The 24286-nt window shown below is 45.0% G+C and overlaps 1 protein-coding gene across 13 annotated transcripts in view; it reads left to right on the plus strand.

Moving 5' to 3' along the window:
* The window catches only part of afdna (afadin, adherens junction formation factor a), a 132814-nt gene extending 116101 nt beyond the window's left edge, over positions 1 to 16713 (plus strand). For 5 of the 13 annotated variants that reach the window (XM_029752027.1, XM_029752031.1, XM_029752036.1 and 2 more), the window contains 7 exons: positions 2917 to 3008; positions 3576 to 3764; positions 3954 to 5120; positions 8409 to 8543; positions 10331 to 10844; positions 14674 to 14758; positions 14947 to 16713. In XM_029752027.1, the coding sequence (XP_029607887.1) occupies positions 2917 to 3008; positions 3576 to 3764; positions 3954 to 5120; positions 8409 to 8543; positions 10331 to 10844; positions 14674 to 14758; positions 14947 to 15103 (2339 nt within the window). In that variant the 3' untranslated portion in view covers positions 15104 to 16713. The remainder of the gene's footprint in view (positions 1 to 2916; positions 3009 to 3575; positions 3765 to 3953; positions 5121 to 8408; positions 8544 to 10330; positions 10845 to 14673; positions 14759 to 14946) is intronic. The other 8 variants (XM_029752057.1, XM_029752078.1, XM_029752076.1 and 5 more) reach the window with 3 other exon arrangements.
* The last annotated feature ends 7573 nt before the right edge of the window (positions 16714 to 24286 follow it).

The raw sequence follows: 24286 nt of genomic DNA on the forward strand, positions 1-24286 counted from the left end.
AGGGGTCCGTTCTGTCTCACAGAATGGACAAACAAAATAGAATTGTAACGTTTGCTGTGTGAATATAGCACCCATTGGGGGGAGTGCATACCCCAAAAAGTGGACTTGTTAATATTGACATGTTGTATGTTTTATATATCACGTGTTGGAAAAATTAAGCTAATAAGAAGTATTGTGGATGTTACTTGAAATGGCATTTTGGGGAGACTGAACATATTAGCAAAAGTCTGAGTTTGTTTTAGGTCAAATCATGGATTGCCATTTTGAAGGAAAGGCTTGGCTGAACACAAAAACAATCAAATGAATATTGTCATTTCTATTATTACTTTAGAGAGGAAAAACAACCCTTATGGAAGTTACATCCTCCATTAGAGTCTGAAATAGACATTAAAATCTTAACGATTTCTTGATCCGAATCTAGCATAACGTGTTGTCATTTGGAATGTTTTTAAAATGTCAACACAAGGCAAAGTACAGGGGTGTCCAACTCTTGTTTTACATTTTTACTCAAACCACCCGCGGGCTGGATTGGACCCCCTAGCGGGCCGGATCCGTATGTTTGACAACCCTGGCATAGTACTTTAGGATTGAATAATTACAGGTAGCCTTATACAAGGCCAGACACCACACCCTAACAGGTCATTCTTCTCTTAATGTACAGTACCAGTCAAAAGTTTGGACACCTACTCATTCAAGGGTTTTCTTTATTTTACTTTTTCTACATTGTAGAATAATAGTGAAGACATCAACTATGAAATAACACATGGAATCAGGTAGTAACCCAAAAAGTGTTAAACAAATAAAAATATATTTCAGATTTCAGATTCTTCAAAGTAGCCACCCTTTGCCTTTTGACAGCTTTGCACACTCTTAGCATTCTCTCAACCAGCTTAACCTGGAATGGTTTTTCAACAGTCTTGAAGGAGTTCCCACATATGTTGAGCACTTGTTGGCTGCTTTTCCTTCACTCTGCAGTCCAACTCATCCCAAACCATCTCAATTGGGTTGAGGTCGGGTGATTGTGAAGGCCAGGTCATCTAATGCCGCACTCCATCACTCTCCTTCTTGGTCAAATAGCCCTTACACAGCCTGGAGGTGTGTTGGGTCATTGTCCTGTTGAAAAATAAATGATAGTCCCACTAAGCGCAAACCAGATGGGATGGTGTATCGCTGCAGAATGCTGTGGTTGCCATGCTGGTTAAGTGTGCCTTGAATTCTAAATAAATCAGACTGTGTCACCAGCAAAGCACCATCACACCACCACCTCCATGCTTCATGGTGGGAACTACACGTGTTCACCTACTCTGCGTCTCACAAAGATACGGCGGTTGGAACCAAAAATCTCAAACTTGGACACATCAGACCAAAGGACAGATTTCCACTGGTCTAATGTTCATTGCTCATGTTTCTTGGCCCAAGCAAGTCTCTTTTAATTTTATTTATTTAAAAAATTTTGGGGTCTTTTACCAAATAGGGCCATCTTCTGTATACAACACAACTGATTGTCTCAAACGGATTAAGGAAATACATTTTACAAATTAACTTTTAACAAGGCACACCTGTTAATTGAAATGCATTCCAGGTGACTACCGCATGAAGCTGGTTGAGAGAATGCCAAGAGTATACAAAGCTGTAATCAAGGTAAAGGGTGTCTACTTTGAAGAATCTAAAATATATTTGTATTTGTTTAACACTTTTTTTGGTTACTACATGATTCCATATGTGTTATTTCATCGTTTTGATGTCTTCACTATTATTCTACAATGTAGAAAATAGTAAAAAAATTACGAAAAACCCTTGAATGAGTAGATGTGTCCCAACTTTTGACTGGTACTGTATATATCGACTTTTCTGGACACTGGATTAAGTTAGTGTATTTTTGGGGGTTTCATTTGAAAAAGACACTATGCTGCCATGTATGAGAGATGCATTTCAGCGTACATTTTCCAAGAGAATCTTAGCTAGAACACATTTTCAAGATATCACCAATTGCTTCAGTAAACGTCTGAAGAATACGTCCCAGAACAAGCACACGACGTGGTGAATGCACAAGCTTCTGGAGCTTAAGATCTGATGCATCGATGTCCATCACATCCACAACCATTATGGATGTTACTGATATCATAACGCTGGAAAAGGATACTGATAATGAAAAGAGAAACCAATTATAAACCATATAAAACCTTGATGAAAGTTAGCTTTATAGAGAATGTTACAATAGAATCATGTGGATGTTGCCTGTCCCAGTTAGCCACTATCTTTACAGGACTGTAGAACATGCAAATAAAACTCAAGGCACTTAAATGTGTCTGTCTTGCTTCATTAATATTGTGTCATAACTAACACTGGGGGACAGCTGTGAGTGGAAAAACAAGCTCTGTGAGCCCTTTCTAAAAGCCATGAAATATGATTGACTGGAAAGTATTAATTGAGACTTGGCCACCTTCTCTGTAATCATAAAAATGCATGCAATTTCCTACTTAAACTTTTCAAATAAACTCCAACACATGGACCTTTGTGCTGGGCTGGAACAAAAACCTCCAAACCCCATAGCTCTCCAGGGCAAGAGATGGTGAATGGCAGGTTGACATTTATTGTCATGAATCTTGCCCTGGAGGCAGCTCTGCAGAGTGGTCACTAGCTAGCACAGCCACAAAGTCATAAAATCTCATTTTTAAACCTAACCTTAATAACCCTAATGCCTAACCTTATATTAAGACCAAAAAGCAAATGGTCCATCTAGCAGAAATCACTAAGTTCTGCCTCCACAGCAAGATTCATGACAATAAATGTCAACCTGCTGGTGAATGGTGATCACTGGAGTAGTGTGTGTGTGTGTGTGTGTGTGTGTGTGTGTGTGTGTGACCACTGACTTAGTGTCTGCTCGGCTGTGACTACCTGGTGTTTTTCCTCCAGACCAGAGTCAGAGTCCAGGAGGAAATGCCGTCTACCCAGGAGGACCTGGGACAAAGATCACCTCCGTCTCCACGGGCAACCTGTGTGCTGATGTGAGTAACCACAGCAACACAACCAGTCAGAGGAATGTCGCCGTAACATATGTGCCTGAGGAGAAGGTCTACTGTCTCAGTTATGAGACCAGACCACACCAAGACATTACCAGTCACACAACTGGACAGGCCACACAGAGTAGGACAGGACTGTGATCCAGCACAACCAATACAGTATTGCAGCATTCCCTGTGTTTAATCAGTTCTTCTCAGCTCTCACAATCAAAACAACCAAGATTACTAAGAGTCATTATTGGCGGTAAAATCACAACGTTCCAGCGTAATTGAAAATAGCTTTATCTATTGTTCCCCCTGTAATAAATCCTCATCAGCCTCCAACCACTATCACTGATTAGCTACCCAGCTGTGGTATTCGTGTGCTGCTTATCCTGTCAACAAAACAATGGTCTCCCTGAGCACAGGATCCCACCGCCATCTGCTACCGTTAATAACACTGATGCCGGAAATCTGCGCCGTGACCACGAGCGATTTGTCTAGTTTATCCTACGTCTCTTAGCCAACCCTAGTGTATGTTCTAATAGTAGTCCCCTTTTTCCTTTCCTATAGGACGAGCCCTCTCCACCTCGTCCCGAAGCCTACCCAATCCCCACTCAGACCTACCCCAGGGAATACTTCACCATCCCAGCCTCCAAGTCTACAGACCGGATGGGCCCGGCCGCGGGGCAGTTATACGCTGACGACAGGATTCCTCCTGGCTCCATGGAAGACCACCACAACAGCAGCATGGCCATGCAGGTGGGCACACGGGCAAAGGAATCATGCAGAAATGTTTTGTCTGAATAGCATCTCTCATAATATCAAATACTATGCCTGCATGTTGTTAATTTACACATGTACTAGGTGTATACGGTAGTGTAAACGTGCTGTGCTGCTCTTGCACTGTGTTAATGTTTGTGTATGTGACTGCTGTGTCTATCCTCTCAGCGGGTGGGCCACTCTCAGGAGGAGCTGTGTGACCTCCCAGGGGGCTACCCTCCAGCCACCCTGCGTCCTGAGGACTTAGTCCACCTGCAGCAGCAGCAGAGAGAGGCTGACTACCAGCGAGGCAGTGGGGAACACTGGGTCAACCACCACCAGGTCTCCTCCTCTGTGGAGTCCTCCACCTCCAGCCAGGAGCACCTCAACTACTCCTCCAACAAGACCCAGAGCAACCACAAGAGTGGGCCGGGACGCTGGAAGACCCCTGGCCCCATCGCCCCGCACCCAGGCCCCGTGGCTCAGGCCACACGCACAGACCTCCCTCCCCCTCCACCGCCCCCTCCCCCTGTACACTACCAGGACTTTGATACCCAGCCCGACCTGCCCCTACCCCCTCCTCCCTCGGCCTCCCAGCAGCAGGCAGCAGCCGCCGACCGCAAGAAGCGCGAGGAGCAGCAGCGCTGGTATGAGAAAGAGAAAGCCCGGTTAGAGGAGGAGAGGGAGAGGAAGAGGAGGGAACAGGAGAGGAAGCTGGGACAGGTCCGTAACCCATCCATGCCTGTAGCCCACAACAACAACCAACATGGGGGCACACTCCCCCCTCCCACACAGCACTATCAGATGCCCCCTCCCCAGTCCCCCATGCCAATGCAGCAGCCCCCCTTGCCCTACCTCCCCCCCCAGGGCCAACAGCAGGCCCAGCAGCAGCAGCAGCCCCCCAGGCCTGAGAAACTGTCCACTCTGCCCAGAGCGACGACCCTGCCCCCTCAGGGTAACCCCATGGACACAGTGATCAGAGAGCTGCTCCCGCAGCAGCAGCCCCGCACCATAGAGCGCCGAGACCTGCAGTACATCACCATCAACAAGGCGGAGCTGTCCTCCAGCGACAGCCTGTCCCCAGACCCCTGGAAGAGAGATGCCCGGGAGAAGCTGGAGAAGCAGCAGCAGCTGCACATCGTAGACCTGCTGGACCGGGAGATCCAGGACCTGCAGGCCAAGCCGGAGCGTACGGCCGAGGAGAGCGACCGGCTCAGGAAGCTGATGCTGGAGTGGCAGTTCCAGAAGAGACTGCAGGAGTCCAAGCAGAGTGATGAGGAAGATGAGGAGGATGACGACGAGGACGTGGACACCATGATGATCATGCAGCGGCTGGAGGCGGAGAAGAGAGCAAGGGTGAGCTGCCCTGGAGAGCAGGGGTCTAGTGTAGCACACTGGAGAACATGGAGAAGGTACGCTACGCTATAGAGAATCATACAGCACATCAGGGAGGTAAGGTGTGTGGAGGAAAACTAGTGGCCCAAAATGTTCAGTGCTGAGATCATTAGATTCACAGACTCATCATTGATTACAGTAGACCCATTTATAAATGACCTGAGCTCTATGAACATTTTGAGCCACTTGACTCACAGAGCATGACATTTCTCATGCCAAGGAAGGGTCAGCCATGGGCCAAGCAGGGTAGTGGGAAAATAGGAAATGGAAATGGGCTTAAAGGGATACTTCAGAATTTTGGCAATGCAGGCCTTTACCTACTTCTCCAGAGTCAGATGAACTTGTGGACACCATTTGTATGTCTCTGCGTGCAGTTTAAAGGGAGTTGCTAACTAGCGTTAGTGAAATTGCTTACTAGCGTTAGCGCAATGACTTGAAGCCTATGGTAACTGTCAGCATGCTAGTAGATACCATAGACCTCCAGTCATTGCGCTAACGCTAGTTAGCATTGGCTTGCGAAACTACCTCGAACTTCCATCATACTGGATGCAGATCACATAAAAACAGTATCCATGAGTTCATCCGACTCTGTAAAGTAGAAAAAGGGCTTCATTGCCATTATCCTAAAGTATCCCTTCAATGGGTACAGAGTAGGATATGGAATTCCCCTGAGGAACTCCCATTAAGTAGCTAGCTACAATGAATGTTTTGAGGTGTGCACCTGCAACATGCTTATGCCATTGCTTTGCCATGCTAAGCTGAGCTGCTGTACTCAACTGGCTGCAGAGAGGGAGGGGCAGGACGCCGGACCCACAACAAACCTGGCAAAGTAGAAATTGTTCCTTTTTTTTTTTCATAATTATGGCCATTTGGAAATGATTCATCTCCTGGTCTAACAGGATGGCCATCAGAAAGTGTTACATTCGGCATGAAAACAGTCATACTTGAATAGAATAAAACGTACATACGTCATCTAACGAGGGCTAATGTCCCTGGTCTCCTCAGACAACAGCACAGATGAACATTAACCAGCGAGGCCCCTCTAGTATATTACTCCTCATTAGTAACTGTTACAACAGTACTGTCTCTGCTGTGACCTTTTATTCAAGCTGTTTAGTGAGACTCCAGGAAGTTTCCTTAAGTAGTGAGCAACATTCTTCCGAGTCCCTGCCATCCAGGCTTTGGTATCTCGGGGGGGGGGATCAGACGGAGCGAAGTGGAGCGTTATCGGTCTGGGGGGAAGTGGGCCGTACATTCACCGCTGGCCGTAATCAGTCCCATACTGGGGAGGAATGTTCCGGGCACCACATCACTGCTGCCTCTAAAACCCCTAGCAATGTTTTCACCTTCTTCTATGCCCTCCTCCTCCTCTTTATTTACTCACTCTCTTTCCCACGTTCCTATCCTCCTCTGTTTTCTCTCTCTATTTGGTTTCTTCTCTTCTTCCGCAGCAGACTGCTGTCCCAGCAATCTCTGTTCTAGACTTGGTACGTTTTATCTTTACGCACTCTCCCTCCTTTCTCCTTTCTTACTTGTCTTGGGCTCCACCTGTGTTTCCTCTCCTTCATCCTCTGCCCTCCCTCATCAGGCCTGGGGGCCGGCTGCTGTGCTCGTGGGGCGGGTTCGGGAAGTTGGAGGTGCCACTATTGGCTCTAGAGTAGCCACGGGGAAGTCATCCTGCGATTCTCATTGGCTGTTTGGGACCCTGTCGATCTGTGGAACATTGATCTGACTTGGTCTCTTTGAGAGCCAAAGGCCAGACAGCCACACTAATTATTTTGCTCAGGGCTCGTTTAAAAGACGATACCAAATAATAATGCCTCATAAGATAAATCATCATCATTGATTAAAACAATTCCCAGAAAGAAAAAGAAAATCAGTATAACACAGTAATCTAACCTCTAACTCTTTTTTAATCTAAAACTAACTGGGGCATGGTTAAATAAAGTATTTGTTCCAGGGAGGCTCAGTACTATGCAGCCGTTGTTTCAGAGCAGGGAGCTGCCTGGCCTGCTGCAGTGGGGTTCTGTCTGCATGGTGGAAGACCCTCCCCAGCAATGGTCACCTGCATGTGGGGCGTAACCATCATTGCACAGTGTGGTGTCAGTCCACTTCATTCCAGTCATCCAGCTGTGTGTGTGAACAACGCTTGTGCTCAGCCTGTATGCTGGAGCATCTCTCTCCTCCTCCTCTCTCATTGGGGAAAGTTGCACAGTGTTTTCTTCTGTCCGTCTGTAGTCATGTTTCATCTGGTGATTGACTTCCAGTCTGTTGTTTGGTCATCATGACATCAGTGAAAATAAAGTGGACGTTCTTCTGCTCCACTCTGCCCAACCATGCTTTTGTTTGTTGTTGCTGCACGTTGTCATTCATTCTGCATGTCCAGCTGTCACCATGTGCCTGTCTGCAGTGCACACTGCTTCTCTCAACACAGACGACCTATCCTGTGGCATAGTGGAAATGGCCCCAGAAAACCCCCCTAGACGTTGAACTAAGCATACAGAGCATTCCTCTACAATATCTAGACCTAGACGTTGAACTAAGCATACAGAACATTCCTCTACAATATCTAGACCTAGACGTTGAACTAAGCATACAGAACATTCCTCTACAATATCTAGACCTAGACGTTGAACTAAGCATACAGAACATTCCTCTACAATATCTAGACCTAGACGTTGAACTAAGCATACAGAGCATTCCTCTACAATATCTAGACCTAGACGTTGAACTAAGCATACAGAACATTCCTCCACAATATCTAGACCTAGACGTTTTCAACACAACGGGCCCTTGTCTGGAAACCCGATGCCCCTGACAGGGGGCCAATCTGCTGAATAAGCCTGTATAGAGGTGTGTAGATGCAGACCTGATAGCAGTCCTTAGGGCTTTACTGTTGAGCTGTGACGGACTGAGGAAACACGGACTGACTGACTGGAGTAATGTGAACTCAAGGTAGGATAGTGTGACTAGCGCATCAGTAGGTATGCTCCAGTTGTAGAGCTGAGGATCGTTTGTTACTAAGTTATATTTCCACCTTAGGGAGCAGGGCCTCAAATAACACTTATGTATAACGCATTTGGGTCTAATATAAGAAACAGTTTGATTTAACAAAATATATTCCACTCTACAACAGATTTATCTCCAAGCACACCTTTTAGGAGATTATAGACTGTAGGACAAGTCCCCGGGCTGTGTACATGGTGCTGAATGGGGTGTGTGTGTGTGTGTGTGTGTGTGTGTGTGTAGTTGCAGGATGAGGAGCGGCGGCGGAAGCAGCAGCTGGAGGAGATCCGTAAGCGTGAGGCGGAGGACCGGGCCAAGCAGGAGGAGGAGAGACGCTGGAGAGAGGAGGAGAGGGCCAGACGAGAGGTCGATGAGAAGGTACACCTCCCTGACAGGACCCATCGGACCGTGTACACTACACAGTCCTCCCAGCAGTTAGCTTAACACAGCTGGTTAGACAGGTTCTGACAAAATATCATACATTTCTATGAAAGTGATATCTGTTCAGTCTGACCGTAATAAGTTAATATTTTATATGAATTTGATAGACCTCAATGGAATCCAGATGCTATGATGACACAGCTGTGTTTCATTATTTTTTGTAAAGACAATTTTGACGCTAGTTAAGTTTTTTTTAAAGGATTGATGGCATTGCAAGCAGAGCAGATTAAAGCAGAAAGCCACAGCCAAATCGGAAGCAGAGGACATCAGCGTAACGGAGTGTAAACCCAGAGAGAGACTTAAGAGACCAAGCTGCACTGTAATTAAAGTATTACCCCATGGGGATCTGCCCAGCTAATTGTAGTTTACCTCATGAAAAAGGAGTTGTGCCTAAACAAAACAGCCCACCAGCATAAGAGAACAATTATACAGTGGAAAGTAAAGACCGGTCTGTGGGACCACTTCCCTTCAGGGGGTGTAGAGGGGCAACTGAGGCGGCCATTTTTTATAATCTGCTAACATTACCAGCTTTTTCAAGGTTTCTACTGTTCCTGGTCACACACTCTCCGCGGAGCTGTAAGTGATCCTGTATGAAGAATTGTGAACACGCCCCTCTACAATGAACCAATCAGAGAACTGTGGAGGGGACTCTGTCTGGCTGGGTTTTTAGGACTCCAGTCGAGTAGTGATTAGTGATGGAGGTAGTGTTCAGGAGAAGTAGTATTGGGCCAGAGAGCTCACAGCCAGACAGAATGCTCACTTATCTTAATGATGCCTGGTGGTGTTTTGTCTGTCAGGGGCTAAGTGTGGTTTTGGAGTGTTTCCTGTCCTCAGACCCAGTCAGTTATGGGGACGTTGATTTACCAGTGGTCTGAGAGCATCAACATCCAGTCATCTGACCTTGTGTGACAATGTTACAACATCCCAGCGCCATTTTGTTTTCACTGTGTCACCATTGATTTAGTTGTGTTCCTGTGAGTCATCCTCAGACCACTGGTAATCTAAAGCTCTGTAATAATGACAATGATGTCCAACGGCATGTTCTCAAGATGGCCCCCTTCCTCTGTGTTATGTGATGTTATGTATGGATGTGTGTAACCCTCCTACCCCCGAAAAGCATGGGAGTCACTTGTTGTCTTTGTCAGGTTGTTTACGGAATCTTACTTTTGTTGGAAGCCATTTGTCATTTCATCAGGCATTGCTTTGGACCTGCTGCTGGAATGCCCTACCCTCGCTGTGGTCATACCAGAGTACAACACGTCACCTCTGTTCGCCTCACCATCCTCTCATCGATGTCATATACCTACCCACCATACCACCCACCACACACTAACCCAGGGGATCCATGTACAGAAACCAGAGCAGACCAATCTCTATAACTAGCTGGTCCCTTTTCCAGAGCTAAAACCATAGAATTCCTCTAAAAGTCCTTGAATTCAAGCCTATCGAATGACTTGACTGTAGTCTAACCCAAACTGCCCCAGCTGTCAGAAAAAAAAGTACCTATATCTCGCTGATGGTGGTTCTCAACACAGCATGTAGAGGAGATGAAAAACAGAGCAGGCTCCCCCGCACATTACACAGACACATAGTGAACAGATAAGGAAGTGGAGGACTTCTCTGGCTGTCTTGTGGCCATGGGATCCTCCCTCCAGCAGAATGTGTCAGTCCAAGACAGTCAGCCATGCCTTGGCCACACTAACAGGCTCTTCCCATTCCTTTAGAGGAGGCAGGAGGAGGAGTACTACACACGCCTGGAGGAAGGGCGGCGCCGGCAGCACGAGGAGGCCGAGCGCAAGCTGCTGACGCCTGACGAGCCTGGTCTGTACAGACCTCCCCTCCCCAGGGACTACCAGCCTCAGCCCCCCCCTCCCACTGCATCCCCCGCAACCACTGCCACTAACGCTCCTCCACCCCCGCCTCAGAGAAACACCTCCTACCTCAAAACCCAGGTCATCTCCCCTGACGCCATGTACACTGCCAAGTTTGTCTCGTACAATGACGAGGAGGAGGACGCTGCTGCAGGTCAGGTTAAGCTCTCCGCCACCAGAAAGTCCTATGGTGACCTCCCTCCCGCTCACAAGCCGCAGCCGCCTGCGCGCAAGCCCCGCCCTTTGTCTGATGGGATCTTTCTGTCCAGCTCATTCCAGCCACCGGCTGTCAATGCCAACAGTACTGCAGGGCAGCCCCCTCCCATCAAACCCAGCCTCAGCTTCATCCCGACAGGCAACTCTAAAGGTAGACACGGAGAGGAGAGAGGACACGCCCTCCCATACTCCTCCCACTCCAGATCTCTCATTCATTCATGTTTTTTTGTTATATTTTTGTGTTCCTGTTTTTTTCAGTAGAGTCATTCTGGCTTCCTTTTCCCTTCCTCTCTATCGACAGTCCAGTAGATCTGTATTGTAGTTGCCAATCAACTTGTAATTCCTTTTTTTCCTCCCTCCATCTCCCATCAGTTTATAGTTTGTTGGAAATTCCACTCCTCCACTAGCAAATCAGATTCCGTTTTTTGTTTGTTTATCCCGATCCTTCTGTCAAATTTCTTCTGTCCTCACCCGTTCCTCTCCCTCCAATCATCCTTCTAGCAAGTAAAAGCAATCGATAAACCAACCCGTGATTCGCTGTGATCGCACTCCAGATATCCAATCATAGTACTGTTGGTGTTGCCGCCCCTCGCCCGCCCGCCCATGTGTTTGGTTTTGCTGTGGTGGTGGCCTGCCGCCCGCCTGCCTGCACTGCCCTGCCGCGGGCCCCACGGCTGCTTGGGGGTGGGATTAAGGAACACTGAGACACTGGCTTCTTATCTATCACAGTGTCACTGTGATGGGACCTGAGAGGAGTAACTCTCCTCAGGCTCACTTGGCAAAGGGGAAAAGATCTGTTGAGTGAGCCATTGCATTTGTCTGTGGCTGTTTAAAGTTCTGTCAGGGCTCCAAACCAGTCACTCATTAGATTAGTGGTAGCGGTAGTACTACTTCACTATAATCTAAATCTGTGGCACAATGTATTGTTTTAAAGCCTTTAGTGACCCCTACTGGCAGAAGTGTCAACTTTCAGTTACTGTCTTCTATTGCTGGAACCTGGCCAAAGTGTGAAGTTCTTTCAAGATAAACTTTGCTTGACATTATAGGGATAGTCTGTGCATTTTTGGTCAACGAACCACAATAATTTAAGTCTCTTGGTGAGAAGGGCATTCAAAAGTCTATTAGTATTATCATACTCTAAATACAATACATTTTCAGTGTTTCATTGTGTGAGCCATAACAGCCTACTGGAACTAATAAGATATTTCTTAAGTATAAATGCTGTAAGTAACTAATGATATCCACCATTGACAATCACAGGAGTATGCCTTTCTATTTTAGAGACTGATGAGTCTATGTTTATAAATGTTCTTAAAGAAACTGTGAACGCAAGCCCTCTGATGTGAACACTTTAAACAGCCATGGACAAAATATGGCAGTAATGCAACACAGTCTTAGTCAAGAGGCTCAGTGAATGTCACCCTGCATGTCACACCTACACACAGCACCAGTTCCCCTGCCCTACCCAGTGCCCCTGCCCTGCCCTACCCAGTGCCCCTGCCCTACCCAGTGCCCCTGCCCTGCCCTACCCAGCGCCCCTGCCCTACCCAGCGCCCCTGCCCTACCCAGCGCCCCTGCCCTACCCAGCGCCCCTGCCCTACCCAGCGCCCCTGCCCTACCCAGCGCCCCTGCCCCTACCCAGTACCAGCGCCCCGCCCCTACCCAGCTCCAGCGCCCCTACCCAGCACCAGCGCCCCTACCCAGTACCCCTACCCAGTACCAGTGCCCCTACCAGTGCCCGTGCCCCTGCCCTACCCAGTACCCGTGCCCCTGCCCTACCCAGTGCCCCTGCCCTACCCAGCACCCGTGTCCCTGCCCTACCCAGTGCCAGTGCCCCTGCCCTACCCAGTATGGATGATGTCTGGGCCTGTTGTTAATGTGTTGCATTCCTCACTCAAATTGAGGGACCACCACTAACCTTGCTATAATCCCACATCAACAAAACCTGCAACCCGCCCCCCGCTGAATCCTAGCTTCATTCCAACCGGCCTGATGAGATCCATTGCTATTTACTGCCTCTGCTGCTTTGCTTTGCTCTCCTCCTTTCAACGCTCATGTATTCTGTTCACTCCTCTTTTTGGCTGCTATGACTGTTCCTGATTCTGTCATGTCTCTGTCATGTCTCTGTCATGTCTCTGTCATGTCTCTGTCATGTCTCTGTCATGTCTCTGCGTCCCATGTCTGTCTGTCTGTCTGTCTGTCTGTGCGTGCCATGTCTGTCTGTCTGTCTGTGCCTTCCATGTCTGTCTGTCTGTGCCTTCCATGTCTGTCTGTCTGTGCCTTCCATGTCTGTCTGTCTGTGCGTGCCATGTCTGTCTGTCTGTGCGTGCCATGTCTGTCTGTCTGTGCGTGCCATGTCTGTCTGTCTGTGCGTGCCATGTCTGTCTGTCTGTGCGTGCCATGTCTGTCTGTCTGTGCCTGCCATGTCTCCTGTCTGTCTGTGCCTGCCATGTCTCCTGTCTGTCTGCCATGTCTGTGGCTGTCCCGTCAGTCAGTCTGCCTGTGTGTGCCTGTGACATTGTCTAATGCTGCTGCTTCCCTCCTCCCTCTGAGGCCATGCCGTGGTTCAGGTAACCGGTCTCCACTTGAACCACTGGCACCCTCTGTTTACCACAATCCACTGGCAGCATCAAGGTGAAGGGCAACCCAGCTCTCTGATAGATAAGATATCTAGATGTTTTGAGACTGCTCAGATTCCACCTCCTGCTCCACTTTATCATAAAAGAATATCAGCAAAATCTAACTGTGAATTGTTGGCGCTAGGGGTATTTGTGCTTGCCTTTTTTGAATGAAAGGAACACATTATCCATGGCTCTAGAATATAGAAAGACCTTTGGTTGACTTATATTACATCTGATGCCAAAGTACTGTTCTGTATAAGCTTACATTTGGCTTACTAAAAGAATGAAATCCACAAACCATCAGAGGCCCTTTCTTTAGTGCTTTTGTTATTGAAGGGTTCAGAAGGTGTTGTTTTAGCTCAGGGGACAGATCTTGGATAGGTACCAACCTATCAACCAGTCTGTAGACTGAGAGCCGGTTCTGCACCAGAAGAACTTGACCCTGCCAGTGGAGTCCTGCCTCGGTTCACACAAGTCAATGTGTTTGTGTCTGCCCTGTTATCCCCAGTTTCATTCCATTTAAAACAAAAGAAAACAATCAACATGCATTTGGATTCTGGTTGTGCTTCCACACACACACCCACCCCGTTTGTTGGAACACAACCAGTCAGATTCTATTGGTGGGAGTTCTGGGTTAGTGTGCGAGACGCCAGCCCCAGCCCTCCGCTGGCATGGCCCTGACAGACACACGGACACGTGAGCCTACTGATTAATGCCTACTGTGGGTCAGAGGTAGAGGTCACCTGGGGGTCAGTGGTGTTCGGTTAGAAATCCAGTTAGGACATCAAATCAGTCCTCATTCAGGCCCCTGTGGCTTTGATGAGCTCCTACCTATCATGCAGTGGATTTTGGCATAACGGGCTTGATGACCGTTTAACTCGGGTGCTACATGGCTTAATGGTTGACCTCCACCTTTGATCCCACACACTTGTTTCACAGACCCTGCTGCTTCAGGCGTGCCTTGGAATGCACTAACGCTATTCAGTCAGCTAATCTAGTCCCAACGGCTTGTTTTGGTCTGTGGAAAAAGCTTGGTTTGTTGTAGAATTTGAACTTGACTGAAAAGTTGCTGGGTACAGATAAATCGGTTATAGCCTGGATTGTGACTTGGTAACAATTTACAGTTGACACAGTGTTACGTCACAGTAACGTTGCATTGGCGTGCAGTACTCTTCGTGTACTGAAGCAGGTAAATGAATCCCAGTGAATAAATTGTTAATAGAAAGTGGTTATATACACGTTTTTGTACCCAGCATCTTTTTAAAAACACGCTTTGGGTTTAACCAGCCAACATGGTACTAAAACTAAATAAATTATTAACTAATGTGCTCTATTTCCCCAATTGATTAATTAATACAGGATTTCATTCATACACTGGAAACACAACCGGGGTTGTAGGATCAGAAGAAGGTTACAAGGACCTGAGAGAGAAGTGGACAAAAGGGTGAGGCCTGCCATGCATCTCTCTCTCTCTTCATAAACAGAACATTCAACTGGGTCAGCCTCCTAAAAAGGAAACACTTGAATGAGGGACCATCAGAAACTGAGACATTGAAGTGTAGGAATTCTCAGAACTCACAACGTGGTACAGTATATGTTTTAGTCATATTGTGGTTGTTTTTCTCGTTGCAGTGGTCAAGAACAGGAAAACACTTTAACTGGAGAAGCGCCAGAGAGTATGACCTTCAAGGAGCGCCAGCGGCTCTTTTCCCAAGGGAAAGAGGTGTCTAACAAAGTCAAGGCCTCACGAAAACTAATGGAGCTGGAAAATGAACTCAACACAAAGTAGTAGACTGGAGCCTTAGCAAGACAGACAGACCGCCAAGCCCCAACTCGGCAACGAGAAAGAGAGCCAGATTTTGTTTCCCAGTGACTCTCCTTTTTTGTTTTTATTTAATAACTGGACCATTACGTACAATTTAAATGTATCATTGCAATAGGAGAGACATTTATTTGCTTAATTTCCCTCTTAAACTATCAAAGATATATGAAAATAAACCACTGTAAAAAACGTTTTAATTATACTAGTAAGACACATTTGAAATCACGTGAAGGGGGGGATATATTTTTGTTTGTAAAATGATTCTTGGGTTAGGGATAAAGTTTTGCTTATTTAAAAAAAAAATGTAATAGCTTACTGTAATGTGGAATATTTTATGGTGTTATTTTATGCTCCTTCTGCATTACATATTTTCACACTTTTAATTTCTCCTTGTTTAAATAAATGCCCAGGCTTTCCATACCACACTAATGATTTTAGTTAAACAACTTCCTATACTCAGTGCAGTGGAGGCTGCTGAGGGGAGGACCGCTCATAAATGGCTGGAACTGAGCGAATGGAATCAAACGCATGGAAAACGTGTTTGATATATTGATACCATTCCGCTCCAGCCATTACCGTGATCCCGTCCTCCCCAATTAAGGTGCCACCATCCTCCTGTGACTCAGTGATTCAAATGGAGTAATGTTGTCCATTCTGGTTTGTGATACATTGTTCTTCATTCCTTAGAATGTGGGTTTAGTTTTGCTCCAGATATTACTGGGAGATGCCATGTCTTCACTATGACTTCCACATATATAAACTGGTTTACTGGGTCCTACTGGGGGTCCACTTGAGTGCACACACACACTGTAAATATCTCTCTCGTTCCAAACAGAACTTATACTTCTTAATAGTAGCAACTCTCATTTGGTGTTTACCTTCAGAAGTGGACGGTTCAGACTTTATAGAAGTGTGACGTAGGAAATTGAAACAATTAACTCCTTCCTACCTTTTTGGTTCTCACTGTCAATGGGGATGTTAACAGTTTTTTAATGTTTTCTATTCCCCCACTTTTTAGTATTGATTTTCTTTGAATTGAATAGTCATTTGAAGAGTTGTGAAATTTGACCAGTTGTATACATCACCAGTATGAGGATAATTACTTCACTGTCAGTTCAAATGATAATAAAAATCAAAAGTAGGAATATTGTTTGAACCCTATGTAATGTACTTGCACAGATTTTGTCTATTTAAAATGTTTGAGCCTTCTGTTAAATCTATACAACATGGAATACATTTGGACCTATAGGCTACTGTAGGTAACTATTATTTGAAGGATTTGGGCAGTATGCTATTTACATGAAGTAAATCTCTCCAGTCTTAAACCCCTACATCTCTTCATTCACAGCTTTTTGAGTGACTCCATCTTGTGTAAATATTCTTTCATTTCAGGAGAACGTGCCAGATTTCACTATGTTAACTTTAATTGTGCATAAAGTAACAGTGGCAATATCCTGTTTCAGCTTCGAAGACTGTATTCAACTTCATGTTTCTCATTTTAGGTTACACATTTTAATAATTTAAATTGTTTCGCTTTAGCCTTTTGTAAATCATGAATAAATACAGATTTTACAAAATGCTGGAACTGCGTACAAATTTGTATAGAAATATTTCAAATGTGACAAAAATAAACACGAAAATGTCAGATTTGACTGAGTTACAGGAAATAAATGTTAGGCCCTAATCTATGGATTTCACATACGCATCTGTTGGTCACAGATACCTTTATTAAAAAGAGGAAGGCCTGTGGGTCAAAGAACCACCATTTACTTCTTTACCTCGTGCAGCGCGACACATCTTCACATAGACTTGATCAGGCTGTTGAATTTTGCTTGTGGAATGTTTTCAAACTCCTCTTCAATGGCTGTGCGAAATTGCTGGATATTGGTGGAAACTGGAACATGCTGTAGTACACATCGATCCAGAGCATCCCAAACATGCTCACGTGGGTGACATGTCTGGTGAGTATGCAGGCAATGGAAGAACTGGGATATTTTCAGCTTCCAGGAATTGTGTACAGACCCTTGCAACATGGGGCTGTGCATTTTCATGCTGAAACGAAGTGATGGTGGGGGATGAATTGCATGACAATGGGCTTTAGGATCTCGTCACAGTACCTCTGTATTCAAATTGCCATTGATAAAATGAAATTGTTCGTTCTCCGTAGCTTATACCTGCCCATACCATAACCCCAGTGGTGTAAAGTAGTTTTTACTATTTAAAAAAAAATAAAAAATTAACTACATTTACTCCACTACATTCCTGAAGAAAATAATGTACTTTTTACTCCATACATTTCCCTGACACCCAAAAGTACTTGTTACATTTCGAATGCTTAGAATGACAGGAAAATTGTAAAATTCACGCACATCAAAGGTAACATCCCTGGTCATCCCTAGTGCCTCTGATATGGCAGACTCACTAAACACAAAATGTGTTAGTGTGCCATCTGTTAATAAAAATAAAAAGTGTGCTGTCTGGTTTGCTTAATATAATGTGAAATGACATACTTTTTTGATAATTAAGTATATTTAAAACAAATACTTTTAACTTTTACTTGAGTCATTTTCAATTAAGGTATCTTTACTTTTACTCAAGTATGACAATTGGGTATTTTTTCCACCACTGCATAACCCCACCGCCACCATGGGGCACCCTGTTCACAACGATGACCTCAGCATGCTGATAGCCATCGGTGAGCATTTGCCCACTGAAGTCAGCAATGACGCTGAACTGCAGTCAGATCAAGACCGTAGTGAGGACAACGAGTACACCCGAGACGGTTTCTGACAGTTTGTGCAGAAATTCTTCGGTTGTGCAAACCCACAGTTTCATCAGCTGTCTGGGTGGCTGGTCTCATTTGATCTCGCAGGAGGAGCCAGATGTGGAAGTCCTGGGCTGGTGTGGTTACACATGGCCTGAGGTTGTGAGGCAAGTTGAACATACTGCCAAATTCTCTAAAAAGACATTGGAGGCGGTGTATGGTAGAGAAATTAATATTAAATTATCTGGCAACAGCTCTGTTGGACATTCTTGCAGTCAGCATACCAATTGCACGCTCCCTCAGCGTGATACGCGGCATTGTGTCCAATTGATAGTTAGTCTTGTCCCATTTCTGCAACTCCCCTATGGACTCGGGAGAGGCGAAGGTCGAGAGCCATGCGTCCTTCATCTTGCCAGGGTCATGTTTCGGACTGATCCTTGACAACACTGCTCGCTTAACCCGGAAGCCAGCTGCACCAATGTGTCGGAGGAAACACCGTCTAACTGGTGACAGAGGTCAGCTTGCAGGCGCCCGGCCCGCCACAAGGAGTCACTAGAGCACGATGGGGCAAGGAAAACCCGGCCAGTGCTAGGCCAATTGTGCACCTCCTCATGGGTCTCCCGGTCACAGCCTGCTGTGACAGCTTGGTATCGAACCCGGGGCTGTAGTGACGCCTCAAACACTGCGATGTAGTGCCTTAGACCGCTGTGCCACTCAGGAGGCCCTCATCAGCTAACTTTTGAGGTGGTGCGATCGGCTAAGACACTAGAGGGCGGTCACGAATTTCTGAGGCAGAGGTCCCTAGGCAAATCGGGAGGAAGTGGTACTCACTAAGCAAGCAGAATTATTTCCTTTACACTAGCAACTACTAACGAGCTTCATGGCATTTTATGCAATCTTGAAAGCTTGTAACTTGTACTCTTCAGAAATGTTAATATCATCAATTAGCTAGCTAAGCTTTCTGATAACAGCTTCCCAGTAATCTATATGCATAGGAAGTGTAGTGTACTGTTTAAAAAATATATATATATAATGTCAGACATTCATACCTGAACTGCACCTTTATTTGCCAAGGTAGAGTACATGATCAGTGAATATATTAAATGTACAGGCTACAATGTGAGGATCTCATGCATGGTAATAACTACATGTATATACGACTTGCATCCTTGGCACAAAGTTATTATATTCTACTCAATCCATGAATGTCATTCAGACTTAAATTGATACAACTGGCTATGATAGCTGAGGTTCATAGCTAGGTTCTGAACTAATATGTATACCAAACGTTTGTGTCCATACACAGATCGGCTAGATAGCTAGCTACACATCCATAGGCATACAGGTAATTTTATCATCCACTGCACAATAAGCAAGAACATAGCTAGCTACGTTATTTCATCTATCTGCATTGCAAATATCAGCAAGACAAGCTTACAAATGTGTACATTCAATTTGCAGTAAATGCTTTAGCTAGCTAGATTCTTTACATCCACTGTTTCACAAGACGACAGCCTAGTTTGCTGGTTATTTCAGGAGTCCCTAAAACATTAAACAACCAGAATTACAATGTCATACTCATGTCACAACATCCGTTATCTGGCTAATGTTAGCTAGTCAGCTAGCTTGCTAAATCGCGATTTTCGTAAATTAACTTTATGATAAAAAAAAATGCAGAATCGTGATAAAAAAAATGCAGAATCGTTTGTCTCTACATTAACTAACATATTCCTGTCAACTGTACATTTTTGTTGCATGATTCGTTATGGCGTTATAATCCCTTACATTTGCTTCCGTCCCAGTATTTTTGTCAGCCATCTTCGCTGAAGAAAGGCTCCAGCCTTGGGTCATATAGCGTCAAATTCGTCATGGGAACCACTCGATATGATTGGTCATCGCCCAGCGGACGCCGCTGGTGATTTGCATAAAGTTGGGAAAAGTTGATATTTTTCACCGCCTCCCACACCACCTTCACGCCGCCCAAAGGTCCCCCGTCCTCTCCGCTTCTCACCGCTTTCCTTCCATTGATATGAATGGGAAGCGGTGTTTCACCGCGCGGCAGCCTGTGCTAGTGTATCATGTATCACTTTAACCATATATACATACTACCTCAATCAGCCTGACTAACCGGTGTCTGCATGTAGCCTCGCTACTTTTATAGCCTCGCTACTGTTTTTCACTGTTGTTTTTATTTCTTTACTTACCTATTGTTCACCTAATACCTTTTTTGCACTATTGATTAGAGCCTGTAAGTAAGCATTTCACTGTAAAGTCTACATACACCTGTTGTATTCGGCGCACGTGACAAATCAACTTTGATTTGATATAACAGCGGTCTCACATTCTGAATCCTCCTACCTAACTCAGTACTTCTGAGAAAATAAAAAAGAGCCCTACTGACTTCTAAAAGACCCTCCCCATCCCCCAAATCCATTCCAAACCTCACCATCCAACCTCAATGACCCTACACTTCAATCTTTCCCTCTTCAACATACTTACAACAATTTAACAACACATGCTCCACCGTTTCATCGACACTCAAGACACAAACCATTCACATGCTTTCCAACCAGATGTAATGAGTTCAATGTACAATTTTTTTGGCGCAATCGAGCAAACACAACCTCTTCCCAATATGACCTTTGAATCTTGGTCCACCAACCTTTCTTTGGAGGGCATATAAATGCCCAGTGGTGGAAAAAGTAACCAATTGACATTTGAGTAAAAGTAAAGATACCTTAATAGAAAATTAAGTAAAAGTCACCCAGTAAAATTCTACTTGAGTAAAAGTCTACAAGTATTTGGTTTTAAATATAAAGTATCAAAAGTAAATGTAATTGCAAAAATATACTTGAGTATCTATAGTCAAATTAAAAGTATAAATTATTTCATATTTCTTAAATTAAGCACACCAGGCTGCAGCATTATTTATTTTTTTATTCACAGATATCCAGGGTCACACTTCAAACACAAACATCATTTACAAACGAAGTTGTGAGTCCACCAGATCAGAGGCAGTAGGGATGACCAGGCATGTTGTCTTGACGTGAAGTACGTGAATTAGACCATTTTCCTGTCCTGCTAAGCTTTCAAATGTAACTTGGTGAAGGCGCAACAACGCCTCTTCAACCTCAGGAGGCTGAAGAAATTCGACTTGGCCCCGAATACCCTTAGAAACCTCTACAGATGCACAATTGAGGGCATCCTGTCGGGCTGTATCACCGCCTGGTAGGGCAACTGCACCGCCCGCAACCGCAGGGCTCTCCAGAGGTTGGTGTGGTCTGCTCAACGCATCACGGGGGGCACACTGCCTGCCCTCCAGGACACCTACAGCACCCAATGTCACAGGAAAGCCAAAAAGATAATCAAGGACATCAACCAACCGAGCTACGGCCTGTTCACTCCACTATCACCCAGAAGGTGAGGTCAGTACAAGTGCATCCAAGCTGGGACCGAGAGACTGGAAAAAAGCTTCTATCGCAAGGCCATCAGACTGTTAAATAGCCATCACTAGCCAGCTACCACCCAGGTACTCAACCCTGCACCTTAGAAGCTGCTGCCCTATATACATAGACATGGCATCACTGGACACTTTAATAATGGAACACTAGTCACTTTAATAATGTTTACGTACTGCTTTACTCATCTCATATGTGTATATACTGTATCCTATTCTACTGTATTTTAGTCACTGCCACACCGACATTGCTCGTCATAATTCATATATTTCTTAATTCCATTATTTTACTTTCAGATGTGTATTGTTAGATAATACTGCACTGTTGGAGCTAGGTACACAAGCATTTCGCTACAACATCTGCTAAATGTGTGTATGTGACCAATAAAATTTGATTTGCTCTACCGAGGTTGGATCAACAGGATCCGGTAGTAACCACATTAGAAGCCAGTGAGGTCTAAGCAGGATGTAACCCCTCTAACATGTATTGTTGTACCACATCCATCATTAAGACATACAGTTGAAGTCAGAAGTTTACATACACCTTAGCCAAATACATTTAAACTCCGTTTTTTATAATTCCTGACATTTATTCCTAGTAGAAATTCCCTGTCTTAGGTCAGTTAGGACCCCTGCTTTATTTTAATGTGAAATGTCAGAATAATACTAGAGAGAATTATTTATTTCATCTTTTATTTCTTTCATCACATTCCCAGTGGGTCAGAAGTTTACATACACTCAATTAGTATTTGGTAGCATTGCCTTTAAATTGTTTAACTTGGGTCAAACGTTTCAGGTAGCCTTCCACAAGCTTCCCACAATAAGTTGGTTGAAGTTTGTCCCATTCCTCCAGACAGAGCTGGTGTAACTGAGTCAGGTTTGTAGGGCTCCTTGCTCTTACATGCTTTTTCAGCTCAGCCCACATATTTTCTATTTTAGGTCAGGGCTTTGTGATGGCCACTCCAATACCCTGACTTTGTTGTCCATAAGCCATTTTGCCACAACTTTGGAAGTATGCTTGGGGTCATTGTCCATTTGGAAGACCTATTTGCGACCAAGCTTTAACTTCCTGACTGATGTCTTGAGATGTTGCTTCAATACATCCACGTAATTTTCCATCCTCATGATGCCATCTACTTTGTGAAGTGCACCAGTCCCTCCTGCAGCAAAGCACCCCCACAACATGATGCTGCCACCCCCGTGCTTCACAGTCGGGATGGTGTTCTTCGGTTTGCAAGCCTCCCCCTGTTCCCTCCAAACATAACAATGGTCATTATTGCCAAACAGGTCTATTTTTGTTTCATCAGACCAGAGGACATTCCTCCAAAAAGTAAGATCTTTGCCCCCATGTGCAGTTGCAAATCCTAGTCTGGCTTTTTTTTAATGGTGGTTTTGGAGCAGTGGCTTCTTCCTTGCAGAGCGACCTTTCAGGTTATGTCAATATAGGACTCGATTTACTGTGAATATAGATACTTTTGTACCTGTTTCCTCCAGCATCTTCACAAGGTCCTTTGCTGTTGTTCTGGGATTGATTTGCACTTATCGCACCAAAGTACGTTCATCTCTAGGAGACAGAACGTGTCTCCTTCCTGAGCGGTATGACGGCTGCGTGGTCCCATGGTGTTTATACTTGCATACTATTGTTTGTACAGATGAACGTGGTACCTTCAGGCGTTTGGAGATTGCTCCCAAGGATGAACCAGACTTGTGGAGGTCTACCATTTTTTTCTGAGGTCTTGGCTGATATCTTTTGATTTTCCCATGTCAAGCAAAGAGGCACTGAGTTTGAAGGTAGGCCTTGAAAAACATCCACAGGTACACTGCCAATTGACTCAAATGTTGTCAATTAGCCTATCAGAAGCTTCTAAAGCCTTGACATCATTTTCTGGAATTTTCCAAGCTGTTTAAAGGCACAGTTAATTTAGTGTATGTAAACTGCTGACCCACTGGAATTGTGATACAGGGAATTATAAGTGAAATAATCTGTCTGTAAACAATTGTTGGAAAAGTTACTTGTGTCATGCACAAAGTGGATGTCCTAACCGATTTGCCAAAACTATAGTTTGTTAACAAGAAATTTGTGGAGTGGTTGAAAAACGAGTTTTAATGACTCCAACTGTACTAACGCTCGTTTCCATCATATATTCCACAATAGTACCATGTATGTGTGCTATTATGGGCATTAAAAAGTCGTGGCAGTAGCTCTCTCTAGAGCACAATTCTCCTGATATTTCATCAAACATCGATACAGATAGTTGACAACAAGGGTTGTAAAAATGTTGCGACCTAATATAACTACCTGCACTGCAGATTTCCACCATCACAAAGTCGTATTCAGATGGGACAGGTATATTACGGTATACAAGACCTTCCCTTATGAATGTAGCACAACCACCACCCTGTCCAGTTGAACCGGCTAATGTTACTCCACCTCTCTTTCTTTACAGCATTGGTTAATAGAATAGGGTGTAGATGAGACCCCGTGGTCGCGTCAAACACCATTCCGCTCTGACACATCATTACTTTTGTTTTTCAATACCTTCGCCCTCTTCACTAGAAGTTCCACTGCAGTCAGTAGCGCTTATAGCAGGGCCATTATTTTTCCTTTTGCAACAGACCATCCAGGTCCTTGACTGTCAACATTTAAAAAAAAAAAAAAATAATATTCGCCTTTATTTACCTAGGCCCAATGACAGCCTACCCCAGCCAAACCCTAATGACGCTGGGCCTATTGTGCGCTGGCCTATGGGACTCCCGATCACGGCCAGTTGTGATACAGCCCAGGATCAAACCAGGGTTTATAGTGACGCCTCTAGCACAGAGCTGCAGTGCCTTAGACAGCTGTGCCACTCGGAAGCCCAACAACCCCACCCATACCGTCAGAACTATCATCCATTTTGACCACAGTCCAGCACAGCTGTTGCAGTCC

The sequence above is a fragment of the Salmo trutta genome, chromosome 1 (genome assembly GCF_901001165.1).
Source record: "Salmo trutta chromosome 1, fSalTru1.1, whole genome shotgun sequence".
Taxonomy (NCBI): Eukaryota; Metazoa; Chordata; class Actinopteri; order Salmoniformes; family Salmonidae; genus Salmo; species Salmo trutta.